Genomic DNA, 20,563 nt, shown 5'->3' with positions numbered 1-20,563 from the left:
GCCTACTTCGTCCCACGTATGGCTCCTGGAGCAGTGCTAATGCCGTACCTTTTTTTGTGCATTCAAGCATAAGTTCGGTTGTGGCCAGGTCCATGTGGCTAGTCCCATGAAACCTAAAATCCCAATGAATCTCTTCATTTCTGCAGCAGTAACTGCTTACCACGATGCTTTACTTTGATTCTGAGTGGCAAATAAGTTTGTCTGGATAACCATTATATAACTTTTCCGAACTTCGGGCTCTGATGAATCCTGTTCTTCTAATGCGCCTTCATAGAAAGCGTTCTCTTTAATAATGTCGTCCGCTAACTGCATCTTCCATTGCGTCAAAGATTGTATTTTTGAGTGTAATTTGTTGCTTTAATTTGTCATTTCGGAATTGAATCCAAGCGTTTGATGCTGATAAATCCAACATGTGGGAAATAAAGCGGATGGTCCATTTTTTGTTCTGGATCGAAATGGACACACTGCCAACATATGATCAGCCAAATCAACACCTCCCTTATTACTGTTATACATTATTCTAACAAGTGGCCTTTCTACGTTTATATACTGCTGGCGCGATATATACAGTGAATATTCTCCCTAACCATTTGCGCGGGGTTAACCAAAATATATTTATCGAAAAAAATGAACGAGACTCTAGTAGAAATTTTTCAAAGTATAAAAAAAATATTAATCACTGTTTAGTAAGTTTAAAGAGTATTACTAGCGCCTACATTTCAAAATCAAATACGAAGTCAATTGGAATATCAGCGGAAGTTCACGATGAAGCCGCAGAAGCGGAAGTCGATGCCTGTTCAAGGTCTACACTTTCTTCTTTTCTTTTATTAATAACTTTACTTCTTCTAATTTTAAGTTGATTTCTAATAAGAAGGAGGGAATTTAAAGTTATTTCAGAAAGTTTATTGCGAAGTTTATTTTTCACAATATTCATTGCGCTAAGCACCTTTACTACACTCTTAGGGTGAAGCCAAACGAACGTAATTTTATGAGTTGTGAGTCGCGAAATTTCTGTCGCGTAATTTCGGCTGCATTCGGTTTCATACAAAAATGTAGTTTGTACCACACGACGACGCAAAATGAGTTGTCTGCCGACTCACGCGCATAAACTCGACCGAATTTCTGTCGGGGCGACGGAGGGGCGCTGCGGAGAGCGGTCAGCGGGGCAGCGACACGAGGACACGACAGTTCGTTACGGGATGCGTAGGAGTCGACACGTTTCTCGCTTGCAAAAATGTTCGACACGGAAAAATTGATTGTTGAAGTTGAACAACGGCCATGTCTATGGAATTTATCAGAAAAGTCATATAGTGACAAGTTTTTGAAACAGAAAGCATGGCAAGAGGTCGCTGAGAATTGTTTTGAAGAATGGAACAATTTGAGAAACGAAGACAAAGAAAAGAAAAGTGAGTATTTTTACCAAATCTTTATTAACATATTATTGATATATTATATCTATACCGGCTGTATCTATATGCTGTATCCTATATTAAAATTACCAATAAGGATTTTTTTTGTAAAATATCAGAATACAGAATTGATTCGATTTTGCCAGGGTAACGCTCCTACTTCACAAACAAAGTAATTTTTAAAAAAATCTCTGGTGGATAAAGCAGAACTCGACAACCTTCTTCCATTTGAAATTTGTCGAATACATTGTAAAGGACACTTCAGAAACTCATCGTCAAAGTTAGCTCCAACTCTCCTTCGCACGAAATTGTGCAATACGCATGTAGCTTTAACTATATCAATGGCAAAGTCAGGGTTAACTTGCATTGAAGAGTGGAGTACCCTCCACTTATTTGTTAATATGCCAAAAGCACATTCTACACATCGTCGCGCTCTACTAAGACGATAATTAAAAATACGTTTGTTTCTATCTAGGTTTCTGTTAGGATATGGGCGCATCATATTTCTGTGTAAACCAAACGCCTCATCTCCAACAAAAACAAAAGGTTGGGGTTCGTTTGTATAACTGGGCAAATTTTTGTCTTCCGGTAAATTTAAATCATTTCTGAAAAACTTTTGACCTAATGTAGAATTTCTGAATATAGAGTTATCCGATTCTTTTCCATAATCACCAACATTAATCGTTGTAAAACAACAGTTTGCATCTGCCACAGCCATTAACACGATGGAGAAGTATTTCTTATAATTATAATAATTCGAACCACTGTGTGAAGGTGATTTTATTCTGACGTGTTTACCATCTATTGCCCCAACGCAATTTGGAAAATTAGTTTTCTTATAAAAAAGCTCGGAGTTCGAATTCCAAATAGATTCATTTGGTTCTGGCATTTCATTAGGCTGAAGTACATTCCATATTTGTATACAGGTATGTTTAACGATATCATACGCAGTAGAACGCCCAATCAAGAAGTCTTCACTTATTGTATTTAAATCAATACCTTTGGCAAGATACCTGAAACAAAATGTAAAAATAATTAATTGAACACAATTCAAAAAACTTAAGTTAAATTTTATTAGGTACATAAGTCAATAACATAATCATCCTATTAAAATTTAAATCTTTTACCATCAGTACAATTTCTGCAAAAAAAATGGAAAGCCGTAAGAGATTATTACACGCGTGAAAAAAAAAAAGAAAATGAAGAAAGAAGTGGTAGCGCAGCAAAGAAGAAGAAAGTATGCCCGTATTTTGATTTATTGCAGTTTTTAAAATTTACCAAACAGTCAAGGAACTCATTTTCAAATGTAACTTCTCCTGAAAACACTGATAACGATGACAGTAATATAACTGGCAACAACGATGATGAAGCTCTTGATGAACAATTCAGATCCACAGAAGCGGACTCACCGCTGTATCAACCGTCTACCAGCCAGCCAGCGTCAATGCAAACACCTGAATACCAAAACCAGCCGTCGACGTCAAAGCAGACACCCACAGTGTCATCGCAACCATCTGTATCCCGAACAAAAAATAAAAAACAAACAATGACACTGTTTCAAGAATCTCTTCTCAAAAAGCTTGATAATGATGATAAGGATCCTAATCGATATTTTTTATTATCTTTTTGCCGGAGATGTCCAAAATGACAGAGAAACAGAATTTCGAATTTCGCATGGAAGTTATGAAAGCATTAAATAAAGTTAAGTATCAAATTCCAGAACAGCACACACAATCAAACTGGCCTCATATTTCATCACCCTGTTCCGATTCCTACAGCAACAGCAGCAATCAATACTACCCGACACCAGTAAATAGAGGATACACAACACAGGCAAATGAATATCACTCCAATGAAACTAATGAATTTGATGAAACATAGAACACTGTGCAGTTTGTTCCTTAATCCTTATATTAAAGTAAAATAATAATTAAAATATTTTAAAACTTACTTGAGTGTTATTATTAATCTTTCCTCTGGGCTGATGGCTAGTCTCATATTTGTGTCCGATTTAGTAATAAAAGGTTTTATTTGATGTAATAATTCTTGAAAAACATGTAATGGCATATGGTAGTAGTTTTTAAACATATCTGGATTTGCACATACACGTTCATATAATGTATGGAACTGTCCACATATCAGCCTCTCACTATTGAGTGGGTTCACCCAGCTTCTTTTTCTGGTATCATCTTCTGAATACGCTTCATAAATACACAATATTTTCAATGGATCCATCGCACTTGATGACACAAATACCCCGTACCAACGCTCAATAGTAACTGAATAAATTACGTCCGTCTGGCAACTCAACAGAAATTCAGTTGAACGTAAAATAAGTGACCGAAAATACGCGACTCACAACTCATAAAATTACGTTCGTTTGGCTTCACCCTTAATGGTGTTTCTTCACCATCGATGACTTTAAAAATCTGCTTATATTTAATTTGACGCTTTGTAAAGTGTGAAAACCAATTATAAGTTTTACGAATAATAAACTCTATGTTTCTTAGTATAGTGTTTTCCAAGACATGCGTTACTGCTAAATGCAATGAATGACAAGACACATGGTATTAAAATAAGATGTGGCAGATTAAGCTGTGTTTTCAGAATCGTATACACACTGTGTCTGGAACCGATCATTACAGCTGCGTTGTCAGTACCGATGCCAATCAAATTTTGTATATCCAACTTGTTATCTTTCAAACATTTATTAAAGCAGAAACTATTCCAATGGCATTGAACTTTCCAGTGATTGTAAACATAAAAACGCAGACACTACTTTGCTCTGTTTTATACTAAAATATCGTATGACAATTACAAGATATTTTGTTACACTCACTCATCAGTCGATTCATCCAATAATAAACTGTGTTTTTGAGCCCCTATGTCGTCCAGTAACTCCTTTTTTAAATGCGGTGCAAGAATATCATTTATTACTTAGGTGCACTTGGTTCTATGCAATTTCATGTCACAAGCCGATTTCGAATCTGAAACATTTTTACACACATCAGTCATGTTGTCAATGTGGCAAATTGAACTATGCTCTGCGATATATAAAGCTAATGTACACTCAGCAGTTTTCTCTCAGTATGTAGAAGAGTTCTGGACGTGAAAAAAAATTGTCGCAGAACACAAAAGCTGGTATTTTTTTTATACTTTTGCACAAAGCAATGACTACTTGAGCTCCAAATCCTAGCGACAATTCTTCTTCTGTGAAATTATGGAACCTGAAAGTGTCCTCTCCTCCGTACAGGATAAAATCGTAGATCATACCGTAGTAATCGTAGATACCCATAATCGTAGATACTCCAGCTCTGACATAGTTTTTGAACCCCCATTTATTGGGTTTGTCTTTCATGTATTGGCGTCTCTTGCCGGCCTTAGTCCCTTTGTAAGGAATCATCATTTCGTCTTTGCTGAACTTCGTCTCGACTTCTTGAGCTAAACAATTTGCTCTTATTTTTTCAACTATGGGCCTAAGCTTGTGATATCTGTCACTATTTATCTTTTTATGGGCATCAGATCTGCAACTAAACCGAATCTATATTGTAGACTCCAATAGTATGTATATGAAGGCATGGACACGACTCCGACGAAAATCTCGAAGTTCGTCTTCAAATAATTCAATCGATCGTCCGGTTTTTTCCACTGAATACGTATTTGTTTGTTCTACAATGCCAGTTATAACGTCTGGGGAAAAAAACTTGTAAAAACAATTGGAATATCGCTTATTGTCGGAATAGTGCTGCAATCAAGCTCAAGCGATGGATTCGGGTATACTTCTTGAAATACAAGCGTAAGCCGAACATTCTTATTGGTTGAGGTTTCATCATCGGAATCTAATATATTCAGTCTTTTTAAGGAACTCGCAATAGATGGAGCTGGAGAAGATGAGTCTGAATGCGAAACTTGAGCGCCCAATAATTCATCATCGACGTCAGATGCATTACCATCATTAGAGGGTGCATTTTCAGTAAGGATCAAAGCTAAAATTCTACCACCACGTGTTAGTAGCGCGTGCTGTAAAGAAAAAAAGCTTGCATACGCCAAAACTCAAACTCATGCAAACAACATACAGCTATACACACATACATACATATATTAGAAAAAGAAACGGGGATTTAGCGTTAATGTTGCACACTAAAAAAATGTTTAAAATTATTTGATCTGACTGTCAATGTTACCCAATCCAATGAAAGATACTACCCAGATTGACGCTATAACCCTTTATAAGGCAGAAGAAACGGCTAAAGGTACAGAAATGAAACTTAGTGGTATACATCATATTTGAGCACTTTATTGAAATTTCGGAAAAAAAAGTATATATATATTCAATGTGTCCCGGCACGTAGTAATAAAACTTTAACACTGGTATCTATGATCCATTTCATCGACGAAAATACCTCATATAGGGGGTCCATTCCAAAACACCACCAAACTACAGTATTATTTGTTTTTAACTTATCAAAAGTAACCTTAACTCAAAAAAATTACGGCGAGATGTGATCTATCTCTCGTAGGGACTTACTTTTGATGTTATTTCAAAGGCAAATGTGTAAAGTAACTAACCAAAATAAAAAAATGCTAGCAAATATTGTTTTTCTTCTATTACTGTGGGGAGAAAGTATTTTTTTTACTATATTTTTGCGTATCCAGACGATTTATTCAAAAATAGCGCACAAACGAGTGCGTTGACCTACTATTTTTTTATAATTTAATAATAGTATTTGAGTTACTAAACAAATTGATATATCAATCACTACTCTAGGTCTATTACTTTAAAAGTTATTGTTGACCGAACAGACCCCTTCGCTCGCAGGCGCACGCATACCTCGTTCGATGACTATGAAGCAGGTAACACAATGTTTTGTTTTTTTTTTTTTGGAATGGACCCCCTCTATGTGGTATTTTCGTCGATGAAATGGATCATAGATACCAGTGTTAAAGTTTTATTACTACATGCCGGGACACATTGTATATATATATATATATAACAGTACATGGTGTCCATTATTTGGACAGAGCCGTACTACGGCTTGTGGAAGTTGGCAAAACATGGAACAATACATAGGGCTACCTGGCATCGTATGCATTGTGTCTTCGATTTTTTTGCTGTTAGCATTGCTGCTGCAAGCCCTGCATCGTCTGTAAGAGTCTAGTGGACCGGGGAGGTGGGATCCAACGTCTGAAAGCCGTAGATCATCTGGAAGACCATACTTTGCCTTCTGCCGGCTATCAACTTTTGGTCTTTTGCATACAAAAGATGGCAAGTTCGATACCCGCTTCCTTCTGCTCGTAAAAGTGCCAATCATGTTTCTTCCGAGAAGTGTACGAAACTGTAAAGTAGACATTGGGTAACGCACTTTTTGAGCATACAAAATGTATGCATTCGTAATTGCTGCATCCACCATAAAATAAAATAGTCTCATCCACCACCTCCTGCTCCTCCTAGCTACAGGATACGTTCCTCGCTTTTGATCAAAGCGATCGACACCCCCCATCCTTTTGGTATACTCCACAACACCCAGAGGGCAAGGCACTTCTTGTTTCCTTCCGTCTTTTTGCGTTCTCATGCATGTTACTTTTTCCTTAGGATGAAAGGCGGTACTAAGAATGCTGACTAATTTTGTGTCCATCCATGTAAAGCATGCTACATTTCGGTTAACCCGCCACTTATATTGACCCCTAGAAAGTTTAGGTTTACCTTTCTTGGCCATCAGATTTTTTAGTGTCCGGGGTAAGTTAGTTCTATTGGATCTAACTGTTGCTGTAGAATATATATTATTCTCATACAAGCTTTGCATTAGTTGGGTGGAAGCAAAGAAATTATCAAATGTTACGTGTGCATTTTCTATCTTTTGTTCAATAAGTACTTTGCAAAGATTATTTACCACAGCTGCTCCTAAACCAAATTCAAAAGTTTGTGTTTCATGATAAGTAAAAGTTGTCCTGAACACAAGGTACATCAAATGTCATGCGCAGTGTCCATGATTGTATATGAAAAGGAAAGTATTAAATGGGATGACTGTCCTGCCTCCATGCTGATGCTGCAAACATGCAGTAGCATTTTTAATGTGGATTTGAAGAAGTGCGGAACCAAAAGTTTCGAAAGTGGGCAGCCCTCGTAAATACATAAAGTAAAGGAAATGGGAAATAGTAGTTCTTTACTCGCATAACCTACCCAAAAAGATAAGGAAAATGACCATACAGTTGCTGTTATTGGACTACAGATTTAATTATGAAAATGACAGTGATAAAAAATATATTCAGTTGTTACAGAAAATAGTATTGGGAATAAAGAAAAACACACACGCAAACAGCACAAAAGTTCAGCTTAGCAAGAGCTTCATATACAAGAAAATAACAGCTTCGGAATACCTTGATCTGATCTGTAATTATTGTAACTGTGACATCTGACGATAAATATATTCAATAGTTCTGCTATGTGTACTCAATAATAGAACCATATAAACCCGGGGTTCCCTAAGTGCGCCGCGGCGCCCTGGTGCGCCGCGGCGCCCTGGTGCGCCGTAGAAAGTAAAGAGGGGCGCCGTGAGTCGATCCTCTAAATATTGGCGGGTAACTTTTTGAGTGTTCGCATCGGAAAGGAGATAAAAATAAAAAATATATAAATTATGAATTAATTACTTTTTTTTCAATGAAATATTTTTTTTATAGTATGAAATGTTAATTTGAATGTTAACGTGTAATGCCAATATTGTATGAAATTAATTTAATAAAGCTTTATTATTGTTATTATGATCGGAAAGGAACATAGCGTCGTAGAAATCTTTTTTCGCCGTCGCGTCGCCATCGTTCACTCGCCAAAACGTGCCTACGCGCTTGAAAGCCCTTGATACCCTACCCCTCCTACGTCTTTACCCGCCCGCTTCGCAGTGCCCGTTTATTTCCCGATAAGTGTGCTGCGCGACGGACGTATTGTTTGTTTTTGTTTTGTTTCGCTTTATTGCAAATTCATAATTATATAAGCAAAATGGACAGATTTTTATTAAATAAACAAGTCGGTAGTTCAAATGATAGTGATAAAGCATCTACGAGTGGCGGCGTGGAAGCAAAGAAGCGGAAATATCGTAAATACGACGATAGCTATTTGGATTTTGGTTTTACTTCAATAGAAGTAAACAATGAAGAAAAACCGCAGCGTGTGATTTGTTTGAAAATATTGTCATCCGAAAGTATGCTTTAGTAGGTTAAAGCGACATCTGGAGACAATTCATCCAACTATGGCTGATAAATCGCGCGATTTTTTTCACCGGAAATTACAAAATTTAAATAAAACGAAAAACGTATTCACTCAGCAGACCTCCGTACCTAAAAACGCACTGTTAGCATCGTTCAAGGTGGCATACAGGGTGGCAAAATGCAAAAAACCTCATACTATTGCAGAAGAGCTTATTCTACCAGCTGCTCTCGACATGGTAAATATTATGGTGGGAGAATCAGCTGAAAAATTAATTTCCAAAATACCCTTATCTAAAAATACTATTAGTCGAAGAATCCATGACATTGCAGAGGATCTCAATTGCCAATTAATAGAAAAAATGAAAAGCAAGGATTTTGGTTTGCAACTTGACGAGGCTACTGACAGTAATGATGATGCACATCTTATTTGCTACGTACGCTTTCTGGCTGACAATGTTATTGTCGAAGACCTTTTATTCTGCAAAAGCATTATCGGAAGTGCGAAAGCCCAAGACTTGTTTGAAATTTTAGACAAGTTTATTACAGAAAATTGTTTGAATTGGGAAAAGTGTATCGGTGTATGTACTGATGGTGCTCGATCCATGTCTGGCAAGTATGGGGGAATACAAGCACTTATCCGGAAAAAAGCACCGAATGCTATGTGGACCCATTGCATCATCCACAGAGAAGCTCTGGCATCAAAATCAATGAGCTCTGAACTGAACCAAGTACTGGAATGTGTAATTAGTGCGGTAAACTACATAAAAACTAGACCTCTAAAGGCCAGACTTTTTAAAAAACTATGCATAGATATGGGAGCTGAACATACAGCCCTGCTGTATTACTGTAATTCACGATGGCTTTCACGTGGAAATGTTTTATTTCGTGTGTTCGAATTACGCGAAGAAATTCGCACTTTTTTACAACAAGAACGTCAAGAAAATGCCAAATATTTTACTGAACCTGATTTTTTGCTAAAACTAGCATATTTATGCGATGTATTTGATAAATTAAACAATTTGAACCTGTCTTTACAAGGTAACAACACGCACATTCTGAAACTTTCGGAGAGGATTGCGGCATTTAGAAAGAAACTGCAGTTGTGGATAAAAAAGTTGAATGAAGGTGGCGGTCAAGATTGCTTCCCGCAATTGTATAAATATGCGGCATCAAATGAACTGGTTGTCTCACAAGACCTGATCGCCCTTTTCACGGAACACCTAGCGAAGCTCACCGAATGGTTTTCGAAGTACTTTGCAGATGATGATATTGAAAAATTTGCGTGGATCCAAGACCCTTTCTATGCACAAAGTCCACAAGGATTTACATCACAAGATGAAGAGAGTCTTATTGAACTCTCTTGCGACAGCAGCCTTAAAACTAGATTCGCAAATGTCGATTTGGTGGAGTTTTGGTTATCGATTCAAAATGAATATCCAAATTTAACTTCCAAAGCTTTAAAATTTTTTATTCCGTTTGCAACATCATATTTATGCGAAGCTGGGTTTTCAGCTGTAGCTGTAATAAAGAACAAATATCGCTCAAGGATCAATGTGGAGCAAGAAATGAGAGTAGCAGTGTCAAGTCTTATTCCCCGCTTTGAAAAACTGTGCGGAGATCACCAAGCTCACCCTTCTCATTGATTTGACTGAGTAAATATTGTATTGAATATTTGTTTTTTCTTAAGTCTTTGTTGTCCTTTTCTGTTTAAATTCTTTTTTATAATAACAAAGTCAGTATCATATCGCGGTGTTTTAATTTTCGTTTTGATCAACCTACTACTACTATTATTGTAGGTACCTATTTCTTTCGACTGTTTTCATCAAATAGTTAGCGAGGACAGGGCGCCGTGAGAAAAAATTAAACTTGTAACTGCGCCGCGGGTTACAAAAGATTGGGAACCCCTGATAGAAACCAAATAAACTAATAAAAGACTCATATTAGCAAATCATGTATTTTTAATTATACAGTCCTGTAAGTTAATCCGTGCACATGCACAAGCAATAATAACACAGTCACGAAATATTTTAATTGTGTCCTATTAATTACAGAATGGGCCCTTAGAATAGAATTCTCGTAGACGTCTTATAATTCTTATTATACAGGGTTACTGATAATTCGATACATTCCCTTGGAGGGGTAAAAGTAGAGCTCATTTGCAATAGGTTTTGTCATTAAGTACCCTAGCCGATAGTGATTTGTTTTTGAGATATTCAAGTTTTTGTGTTTTTATTTCTAAGTACCGATTTCAGGCAAAAAATAAAATGCTCCTAAGTGAATGTCCTATTTTGATCCTATTTTTGTGCATAATCTTATACCTAACATCGCAACACTTCCTTAAAATGACAATACGCTGTAGTAGTACCCTTAAACTTTACGTTATGGAGGTCAATTTGCTAGAGTTCAATAAAAACATCCTTATTATTTCCACTTCAGAGTGAATTTGGATAAAAAAGATGTAGATTTCACATAATTTTGTTTCGCTGGGAATCTTTTACGTGTATAAAAGGCAGTTGTCTCTGTACTCTGAACCTCCTGGAAAAGCTTAGTTTTTATGTTATCAGCACATGTTTTCACTCCGGAACTCTCTAAGGCCATTATCATAGGTTTATACATGTCGGGCAAACCTGCAAGCATCAGAGTGTCCAGCCATTCAACATCAACCGGAAAACAAATGTTTCTCAACTTGTGTGCAGACGTCATTATTTTATTTACATAATCTTCCACATTACGCGATGAGTCAAAGTTAGTCGTAATCAGATCCTTTAGAAGTGACACTTTCCTTGTCAAGGCATTATCATCGAATGCCCTTTCTAAATTTTTCCACACCTCTTTCGCCGTCTTTGCGTCTTGTATGTGCACGTAATTAATCAAACCTACCAATAATTCCGATGTATTGTTTACCACAAAATATAACCTATCGTTTGGCACACCAAGAACGGACGTATGCGCCACTTGCTTAAGATTTTCTGAAGAAATAAAAGTTGAAAAAGACGCCAAGACACGCCTTGATTTAATGACCACCCAAAGGTTACATAAATTAAAAGCTTAATCATTTTTCGATAAAATTAAAGAAGAAAAAACGGATCTGTTAACGTTTTCCTTTGACTACGAAAAGAAATTAAATTTGCTTAAAATTCCAGACCAGAAGTGAACGGTATGTGTTGCGCGTCTGGAATTTATTTTGCCTAATATTGAAGAGCCACCAGAACCAATATAAAGCTTTTTGAAAAATAATCACACTTTATGTGCGTATTCCTTTAAATAACGCACAATAAAACAATAATCGTTAACAAATGACTTCGTTTGGGGCGAAAGAAATTTTATACCTTCCTTCAAGTTAGAAGAATAAGTTTATCTTCGCATAAGTAGCCTTCTGCCGTCATAATTAACATAATTGACCACTTCTCTTTTCAACTGAAATAAGAGAACTTACACAGTAGGTTCTGTGACTTATACAATGACATCCATATTTCCCATATCCATAAGTTCTTTCTTTGGCCTCTCATAATGCAAATGGTACTTTCCGTGGAGCATCAACATTTGGCTGCACGTCCGGATTTGTACTGATGTGACATTCCCCAGCACTCAAGATATAGTTTAAATCTGATTGCATATATATATTATTCTACTGACGTAGTATCTATGTCTGATTGTGACTGACTTGACATATTATGACTAAACTTGTTACATTTGACGTTGACGTTGGTGCAGAATTACAATTATTATTTAGACTTATGTCATTTACATTTAACATAATTATCATACTGACATTGATAATCTAAATAAAATACTCTTTTACTTAGACTTTCTAAAATTGTAGATGTCAACTGTCCTATCTCTGCAATAACAAAGTTTATCTTTTTGTATTTAAGACAATTATTAATGTAAAAGATGTACGAGTAGTACATCTTTTTGATATTTATTATACGTATATATTATAATATTTTTAAATGATTACTTGTATATGACTTAATCTTCACATTTGTATTAACCTTTTGAGCGCCAGGGTCACACATACGTGACAAGCGAAAACTGTCCCTGAGCGCCAACGACACAAATATGTGACAAAAACAGCGGTACATTAAAACACAAAATAAACTATTTAATGCCTATTTATTTATATACCTGTAAAATAGAAGGTCCAAAATTTATTTATTTCCATAAAACTAATTAAATTGCATTATAAATATTGAGAAATTTTACGTTAAAAAGAAAGAAATAAACTCTGAAAAAAGAATGTCCTCACACGCCAGAGTCATAACTGCGTGACCGCTAGTGATGTAGCGCATGTTGGATAATATCATTATGTCAAATCAAAGATCGATTCGAAACTTTCCTCTGGAATATATTATTTTAGGTATAATTTGGTACTAGGATAAAGCAGCATTAATTTTATAAAACCAGTCTTAAAAATCATTCAATAAGCTACATAGTCAAAAATAAAATTTGGTTGGGTCGAATTTCGATATTCAGTAATCCCAACTCAAGCGCATCCCTAACGCAACCCGAATTATCAGTACCCTGTACGCCATGGTCACGACTAGACGACAATATCGTGACGTCACAAGCGCGGCGACCAGAAATTAGTGAAGTGAATGAATAATATTTATGATTAATTTACTTGTGATATCGAGTTCAAGATTTATATTAAGTGAATATTATAATGAGTGGGAATTTAATGACTACGGAAGAACTTCTTCGCATATTAGAAGGAGTCTCAGATGACGAAGAATTTTCGGAAACAGAATCTTTGGACGAATTTGATTTAGAGGTAAGTTATTTTTATCTGCTTTTATTTTAAAAATTTTGAGCAAATATTAATCTTATTAAAAATCACGATGAAATCTGTAAGTGTGGCCTGGTATTGGTGTTTGTAGACCGAAAGAAACATATTTTTTACAGAAATAAGTTACTTTTGAGAATATTATTGTTGTAAAAAAATAGATACATCCGTTATACAGAGTTTTTAAGTTGATATATCGATCGTTGTTTGTTTACATACGATTTAATTAAGATATGAATCAGCATACAGTTACCTACTAAATGCTTGTTGTATTATTTAACCTATTGATCGCTAACATAAATAAGTAAAAATCAAGAATGATTTTGATATTTTTACTTGTGTATATGTTTAAGCGATATAATATGTTTAAATATTACATATATTTATGAAATATTAATTGCGCCTTATACCTAAGCCTACACTTATAGGTTTCTAATATATGTATACTATTATTTCAATTAATTATTATGTATATATGTGTGCAGAGAACTCGACTTTTCAGTTTTGTTTCGGTAATTCGGTATATAGTTCCTATAGTGTTCGTCAAGCTATATGATCCCTCCGAAAATGTTTTTAAGATATAATTTATGTAGAGCACAGGGTTAAGAAAGAATTAAGCCACGTCTGAAAAGTATTTGAAATAAATAAATGAACGAATTTACAGATTTTATGATTTATTTTGGGATATTTATTAATTAGACAATAATCAAACTTATAACCTTTTCAATCATTTATTATTTCTTAATCGGAATCCTGGTAGCTCGGTAAACTAATGTCATCTAAGTCTTTTTGGTGTCGTACTTTACGTATAATATTAATTATATTGGTGTAAGTTACCGAACGCTTCTCCGCTGGTACACTATCTAATTCATGTGCGACCAATCTTGCGAATGCCTTATTGCGTGGGTCCTTTGGCTCTTCTTCGAAACCCACATTAGGTAAATGTGAAACATCACATTTTAATTCGTCTTTGTCCCATATACTGAGCTGGTACATATTTGCGGTTGCAATATCCTCAGTCGTTACCTGTGTTTGCTTTGATATCATTTCTGTTTTCACTCCTTCACACACACAGGTCACTTTCACAGGTTCAACTGAGAACTTAATTCTCTTGGCACGGTGTATATTTTGTAATAAACTTGGTGATGAAGGTCTGCTCTCGTCACCAGAAGACATATTAATTATGTAAATAAAATATTTCAGATAGAATGAAGAATGGTGATGAATGATAGAATTTCGAATGTTCGAAACCGATGTACGAATGTCTAATAAAACGTACTTTTCTAGTCAACATGTCAGTATTACCAACCTAAAAAAATTGCAAATACCAATAATGCTTGGGAAGAAACATAAAAACCATAGACGTTTTTTTAATCTTTAGCTTATTTTAATTGTATTCTATTTTCTTTACAAATAGGTAAAGCGTAGCGTAATTAATGAGAATTTAATTTAATTCAAATTAAGTTTCTTTTTGTAAAACGATATCTTAGCTTACAAATTACCAAATATACGAAATTCTAAGATCGCTAATGTTTATGTCTGTTTTTTATTATTGAAGTCCTCCTTTTCACAGCCACAGTACAAAACAAACAAATATGCCACAAAGATTTATTGTAAACAATACTCTGCAAAAATAGGGATGTGACCATAACCATACGATGTAAATATAAATATAAGATTGATAACTTTATCTTTCAGATTCGCTTGTTTTATTTTAAAATAACTTACATTGTCACAAAAAATTGTCGAATTGACATAATTTTAATTCAAATAGCCTAAAAATTTGACCCAAATATTACCTACCAGAGTTCATACTCGATTGAAAATTTTATAGAAGTGGCGCATCTCTAGTTCCCTTATGACGTCACGCGTTGTCGGGATAAGCCGACATTGGCGTTCCTAAACCACTCGTCAGCGCCAAGAAAACGATAAACAATAGAAAAGCTATTGTGTCACGCCGGCTGGCCTTGAGCGGTCACCTAATATTAGTGCTGCGAAAAGTAAATTGCGTATTTTATCGATATTTATTTATTTATTGAATTATTGAAATTATTCCTTATACTTAAGATATTAAAACATTTTTGTAAGCACTTAAAATTTAATGAACTATTAGAATAGTTCCTACCTATATACCATATACTTACTTACTTACTGTTGGTAGTGTAGGATATGTATATTTAAAAAAAACAAGCACTTATTTGGTAAAAGTACTCAAAAACAGCGTAATTTATATACCTTATTTTATTTTTCTATTGGGTATATTATATTTAGGTAAGTACGCATAAAAGGGCAGTGCTATACGAAATAAAAAACCGGCTTTGTTAAATAAAAAAATGTAATAAAAAATATGCATTTGTTTTTTCAGTCTTTAAAATAATGTACCTACCATTAAAAAACACGATAAAATCAAATCTTTATGTCTAACTATTAAAATCACAGATCAATAATTGAATAATCACAGCATAAATTAAACATTTAATAAATTTATTTGTGGTAATCTTGGAAACACGGCGCTGCACACAAATTAACGTTACATATTGCACATGAATACCGTGTTTCTTTCCGTTTTTTTGTCTGTGCGCACAGTTTGCACCGCTGATATTTGGCGTTTAAGTTAGGCAAATGCTCGGCCGCATTACCGGGAAGTTTCCTCAAAGGATTGCCAATTTTGCTGCGTATGGTGCTTGAGGGCCTATTGAGCATTTGCTCGTTATTAAATTTTTCTATGAGCTGACGCACGAGGCACAACTGAAAATTAGCAAAAGATGCTTTTGGTTTATTTTGTGAATGCCTATAGCAATAAAAAGCATTCAATAAGTGCATATCGACCACGTGAAAAAACAACTTTTTATACCATTTGATTGTTTTTCTTATGCACTGCAAGGAACTCAACATCATGTCGGCTGTGTCAACAGTACCCATATTCTGGCAATAATCTAAAACAGCCATAGGTTTCATGACTGGTAAACCAGTATTTCTATTTTCTTTTAGGGACGGTGCCATGTTAGATTTGTGAATTGTACTTAGTATAAAAATATCTTTTTTGTCTTTCCACTTTAATGCCATTAAAGGTTCACGGGACTTGGAAACAACTTCCCCTCGTGCTAATTTTTGTTTTAATGGTGGCATTCCAGACCTATTTGGTTTTACTGTCCCACAGGCATATATTTTATTAGAATATAAATATTCTAATAATTTTGGGCTGGTGTACCAGTTGTCTATGTATAAATGTCTCTTTGAGCCTACAAAATCTCTCAGGAGAGTAGTCACCACTGCTCCGCCAACTCCTAAGTTCGCAGGGTCTGTTATATCTGTGTTCGCCCCACAGTAAACGATAAAATCGACTATGATGCCAGTTTTAACGTCACAAAGGACGAAGAGCTTAATTCCAAATCGGTTCCTTTTATTGGGTAAGTATTGTTTGATACTGAGCCGACCCTTAAACGGCACTATGCTCTCGTCTATACATAAATTTTTGTACGGTGTCATCAGACCTTTGTACTTCTCCTTGGCATGATTCAAAACGGGTTCTATTTTATTGAGGCACGAATGCGTCAAAGATACGTTCGGGTTTGAAAAATGCATCATTCCTAATATGGTACAATATCTATTTCTGGACATCAAATTGCCAAATATTGGAGCGACCAACAACGGATCAGTCGACCAGTGTTCTTCTATTCGAAGATGTTTGTTCCTCGTCATCAGCATGGTGATTGCAAAAAATATATATAATTCCGGCACAGTCACGTCGTACCATCTCTTCAGTCTGGAATAGACCCTTAAGTCCGTGTTAAGGACGAAAAAGTTGTGAAATCTGTTTGTCTCCTGAACAATAAGATTTACCAAATCGGAGTCCATAAAATACAGAAAGTAGTCCACCTCTTTTGAATTTTCTTTTAAATCTGTATCCATATTTATTCCCGCCGAGAAGTCATCAAAGGGCTCGACTCTGGGTTCAAAACTAGTTGAAGACCAAGTAGAATCCACTACTTCGTTGACTATAGTTTGAGTCGTTCCGGAAACATCTTCATTGTCTGTATCTTCCGATGACTGCAAATATAATAAATATAAATTATTAGAAAAATGGGCCATGTTAGATGTACTTTTAAATACGTTTTTTGGGTATCAATATACCGATTTTAGTGGGCAACTCTACCTTGTCAGTTTTATAATTTATTTTTTTGTTTATTTCAGGGTATTTACAGGTTATGTTTTAAATATTACTCCCCTTATTCTTAAAAATTAAAAAAGCTTTGTAAGCCTTATTTACCTACAAAATTTTTCATTGACAAGACTCGTTCTTGTCAATGAAAAATTTTGGCAAGCTAAAAGAAGACAAAACATATTATTATTTAAGCTATAACAGGCGTATAAAACGTTAATTTAAATTTAAATTTCTATCTGTTTTCTATCTGAATGTTCTATTCTGTGGGAACAATAATGATATATCTAAATTTAAAATTGAAATCTTAATATCGGAAATCTATATTGTTTTTATCGTAATTCTTCGTAAATTGTAAATCTTATCGTAATTTTTATAAACTAGATGGAAACCCAGCTTCGCTCGGGTGAAATGTGACACATATAATACACAATCTTTTACAAAATGTAGTTAGATACATATTTCTGAAGTTATCGGTTCTCAAGAAAAATGAGGCAAGGCATTTAATTCGTACAGCATCGTGCATTGCGTGTAATAATTACAATAAATTAAAATTGCAAAAGTTTTTAAATAAATAATTTTATTTAAAATCAATCTTCAAAACAAAGTAACATACATTAACAAAATAAAGACTAACATACAAAATTCTGAACGCACCTATGCCTTTCGATAGAATGTCATCAATATGGCGACTGCGATTTGTCAGCACTATTAGAATTTAACAAAATATTCGACAATTCGAATTTTGCGGATATATGTTGTCGACTCGAAATTTTTATTTTTTTATGTATAATATTTCAGGTAAGGTTTTAATCGAGTCTACCGTACCCCTTGACGAAATTATTAATATAGATAGATAAGGGGGAATTCCCCCTATTTTTGATAGTTTTGACATTTAATTTTTAATCTATAGTTTTGCTCTCTACCAGAGTTGGTACCCCTGCGTCTCGTAGTACTGTTAGGTTTAAAAATTAGATACAAATTAGTTGTGGCTCTTATGAAACTTTTTAATTATTTAATTATGAGGTAAGTACATAACAACTAAGCAATATAATTACTTTAGCACCTATTCAAAATACAAATGCCCCTTTTAACATAATGTACCTACTAATCAAGTACGTAATTATTTAATTTCAGCAAACTAGTTAATATTGCGTTGGGCTTGGCGGCAGCGTACTGGGCTGTATTAAATATAATGGATTTATGGAAAACAAAAAAAATACCTAAACCGTAAGTAACACAAACAAAATATAATTCCTGCGGCGGCTTCTTTGATATAGCTTTTCAACCAAGCCAAAATGCCGCCGCAAAGCTTTATCTTTTATGGTCGTTAGTACCTACACGTAATTACGTTATCTTATATTTTCGTGCTTGCACCTTTGGTCTTTTTACAACTGCAAACGGCAATTGCACGTGCAGACATTGCGTTGATTATTATTAGATGTTTGGTTTTTCACAGAACCTGCCAAGAGTAAATAATAATATGATAGGTACTTAGTGATTTATGTTTTTTTACGTGGTAACGAATCGACTCCACTTATCCTTGGATAAAGTTATCAGTTAAAAATATGTATAGTAGATACTCGAACGAAGTATTAGAGAAAAAAATTGTAATAAGTGCAACCTACAAACCTACATGGCTCTATTTGATTACGTGTTTTGATTTTAGGAAAACATCGCGGAAAAAAATGGTGCCAGTTATGCCGTCACCGTCACCACGACCACCGTCAAGCCCAATTTATATTCCTTTGCCAGATTCTGACTGGCCTAGGAGGAAAAGGGCTGAGCAGAAGTATTTAAATATGAGAACAGAACGGCGGGACCGTGCCTATCCTTTGTAGGCACGGTCCCGACAAATAAATAAATGAACTGAGAATACTTACACCTGTTTAATTTATTCTTATCCAAAAGTACCTAACTGATAGAATACCTATGTATTTAAGACTTATTGATCATTTAATTACTAGAGACACGCCTATCACGTACACGTACACATACCACGCGGGCGAAGCCGCGGGCAGAAGCAAGTACTTATAATAAAATTCAAATGGCAAAATTTCAGTATATTGAATATATTTTGAAAAATTTTAATTGAGGTTAGACTTTGTTATCGATAAAAAACGAAAACATTTTTTTTTATTTATTGTCTGTCTGTCGGTCTGCCTGTCTGATCGATAAAACCGCGTAAACTCGTGAACGAACTTTATTGTCACTTGGTAAAGTTATTACTCGTAGACCCGAGATGATTCTAGGATACTTCTATATGGTTCTAGGATAATGTGAGGGTACTCTTAGGATAGAGGATGAAAGTTAAATGCTGACATTATAATGCATTAAATGCTGACTTATTTTACAATAGGTACTTTTCAATATGTGTCGGGGTTGTTGTTAAATTACAAATTACGTTAAAAGGGCACTAAGATTGTTAACCAAATAAGTCAAGTTTGTTGAAACCGAAAATACGTACGAATATTAACGAAGACTTCATTTACAAATAATAATTAGTGTTAATTAGTAATTCTTAAAAGTTAAAGAATCTTTATCAAAGACTGGACTACTAATTTAATTGATACTTGGTACATGATTATTAGAATTTGACACTTACCTGAAGGTCTTCTTCATTTATTTCAATTTCCTCCAAGTTCGCAGTTTCATTTTCGGTTCCTTGTAAAATTTTTAAAAGTTCATCAGTGTCCATTTCACTATCACTATTCATTTTTTTCTTTTACCAAATGAGTCACTTCACTAGCGCGTATCTGACGTCACGGTTTGTCGTGTAATACCGACGACGGCTTGCAATGCACTGCACTGTGCTGATAACACGATTGCATTTAGTGTGGGGTAAGATAGCAATTTTGCCATTATCGATAATGTTTATGTATCTAGCTGCTGTCTGTATTTTATGAATTATTCCTAATAAAAGTTTGTTGTTTTTATTTAAATATATGTCAGATCTTTCAGAGTTGTTAATGAATTGGCAATTATTTCTAAAAATCATAGAAG

The 20,563-nt window shown here is 34.9% G+C and overlaps 1 protein-coding gene across 1 annotated transcript; it reads left to right on the top strand.

Annotated features, from left to right (window-relative positions):
• The first annotated feature begins 958 nt into the window (after positions 1–958).
• Positions 959–3,969, top strand: LOC140745618 (uncharacterized). Its single transcript, XM_073077555.1, has 3 exons — positions 959–1,581; positions 1,665–1,732; positions 2,543–3,969. Exons 1-3 carry the CDS (start codon positions 1,235–1,237, stop codon positions 3,055–3,057), a joined length of 930 nt encoding a protein of 309 aa, XP_072933656.1. The 5' UTR covers positions 959–1,234; the 3' UTR covers positions 3,058–3,969.
• The last annotated feature ends 16,594 nt before the right edge of the window (positions 3,970–20,563 follow it).

This window comes from Epargyreus clarus, unplaced genomic scaffold (assembly GCF_041222505.1).
Source record: "Epargyreus clarus isolate Ecla_fem2 unplaced genomic scaffold, WU_Ecla_fem_2.2 ptg000010l, whole genome shotgun sequence".
Classification (NCBI taxonomy): Eukaryota; Metazoa; Arthropoda; class Insecta; order Lepidoptera; family Hesperiidae; genus Epargyreus; species Epargyreus clarus.
The sequence above is the reverse complement of the archived record's forward strand: the minus strand, read 5'-3'. Positions and strand labels throughout refer to the sequence as shown.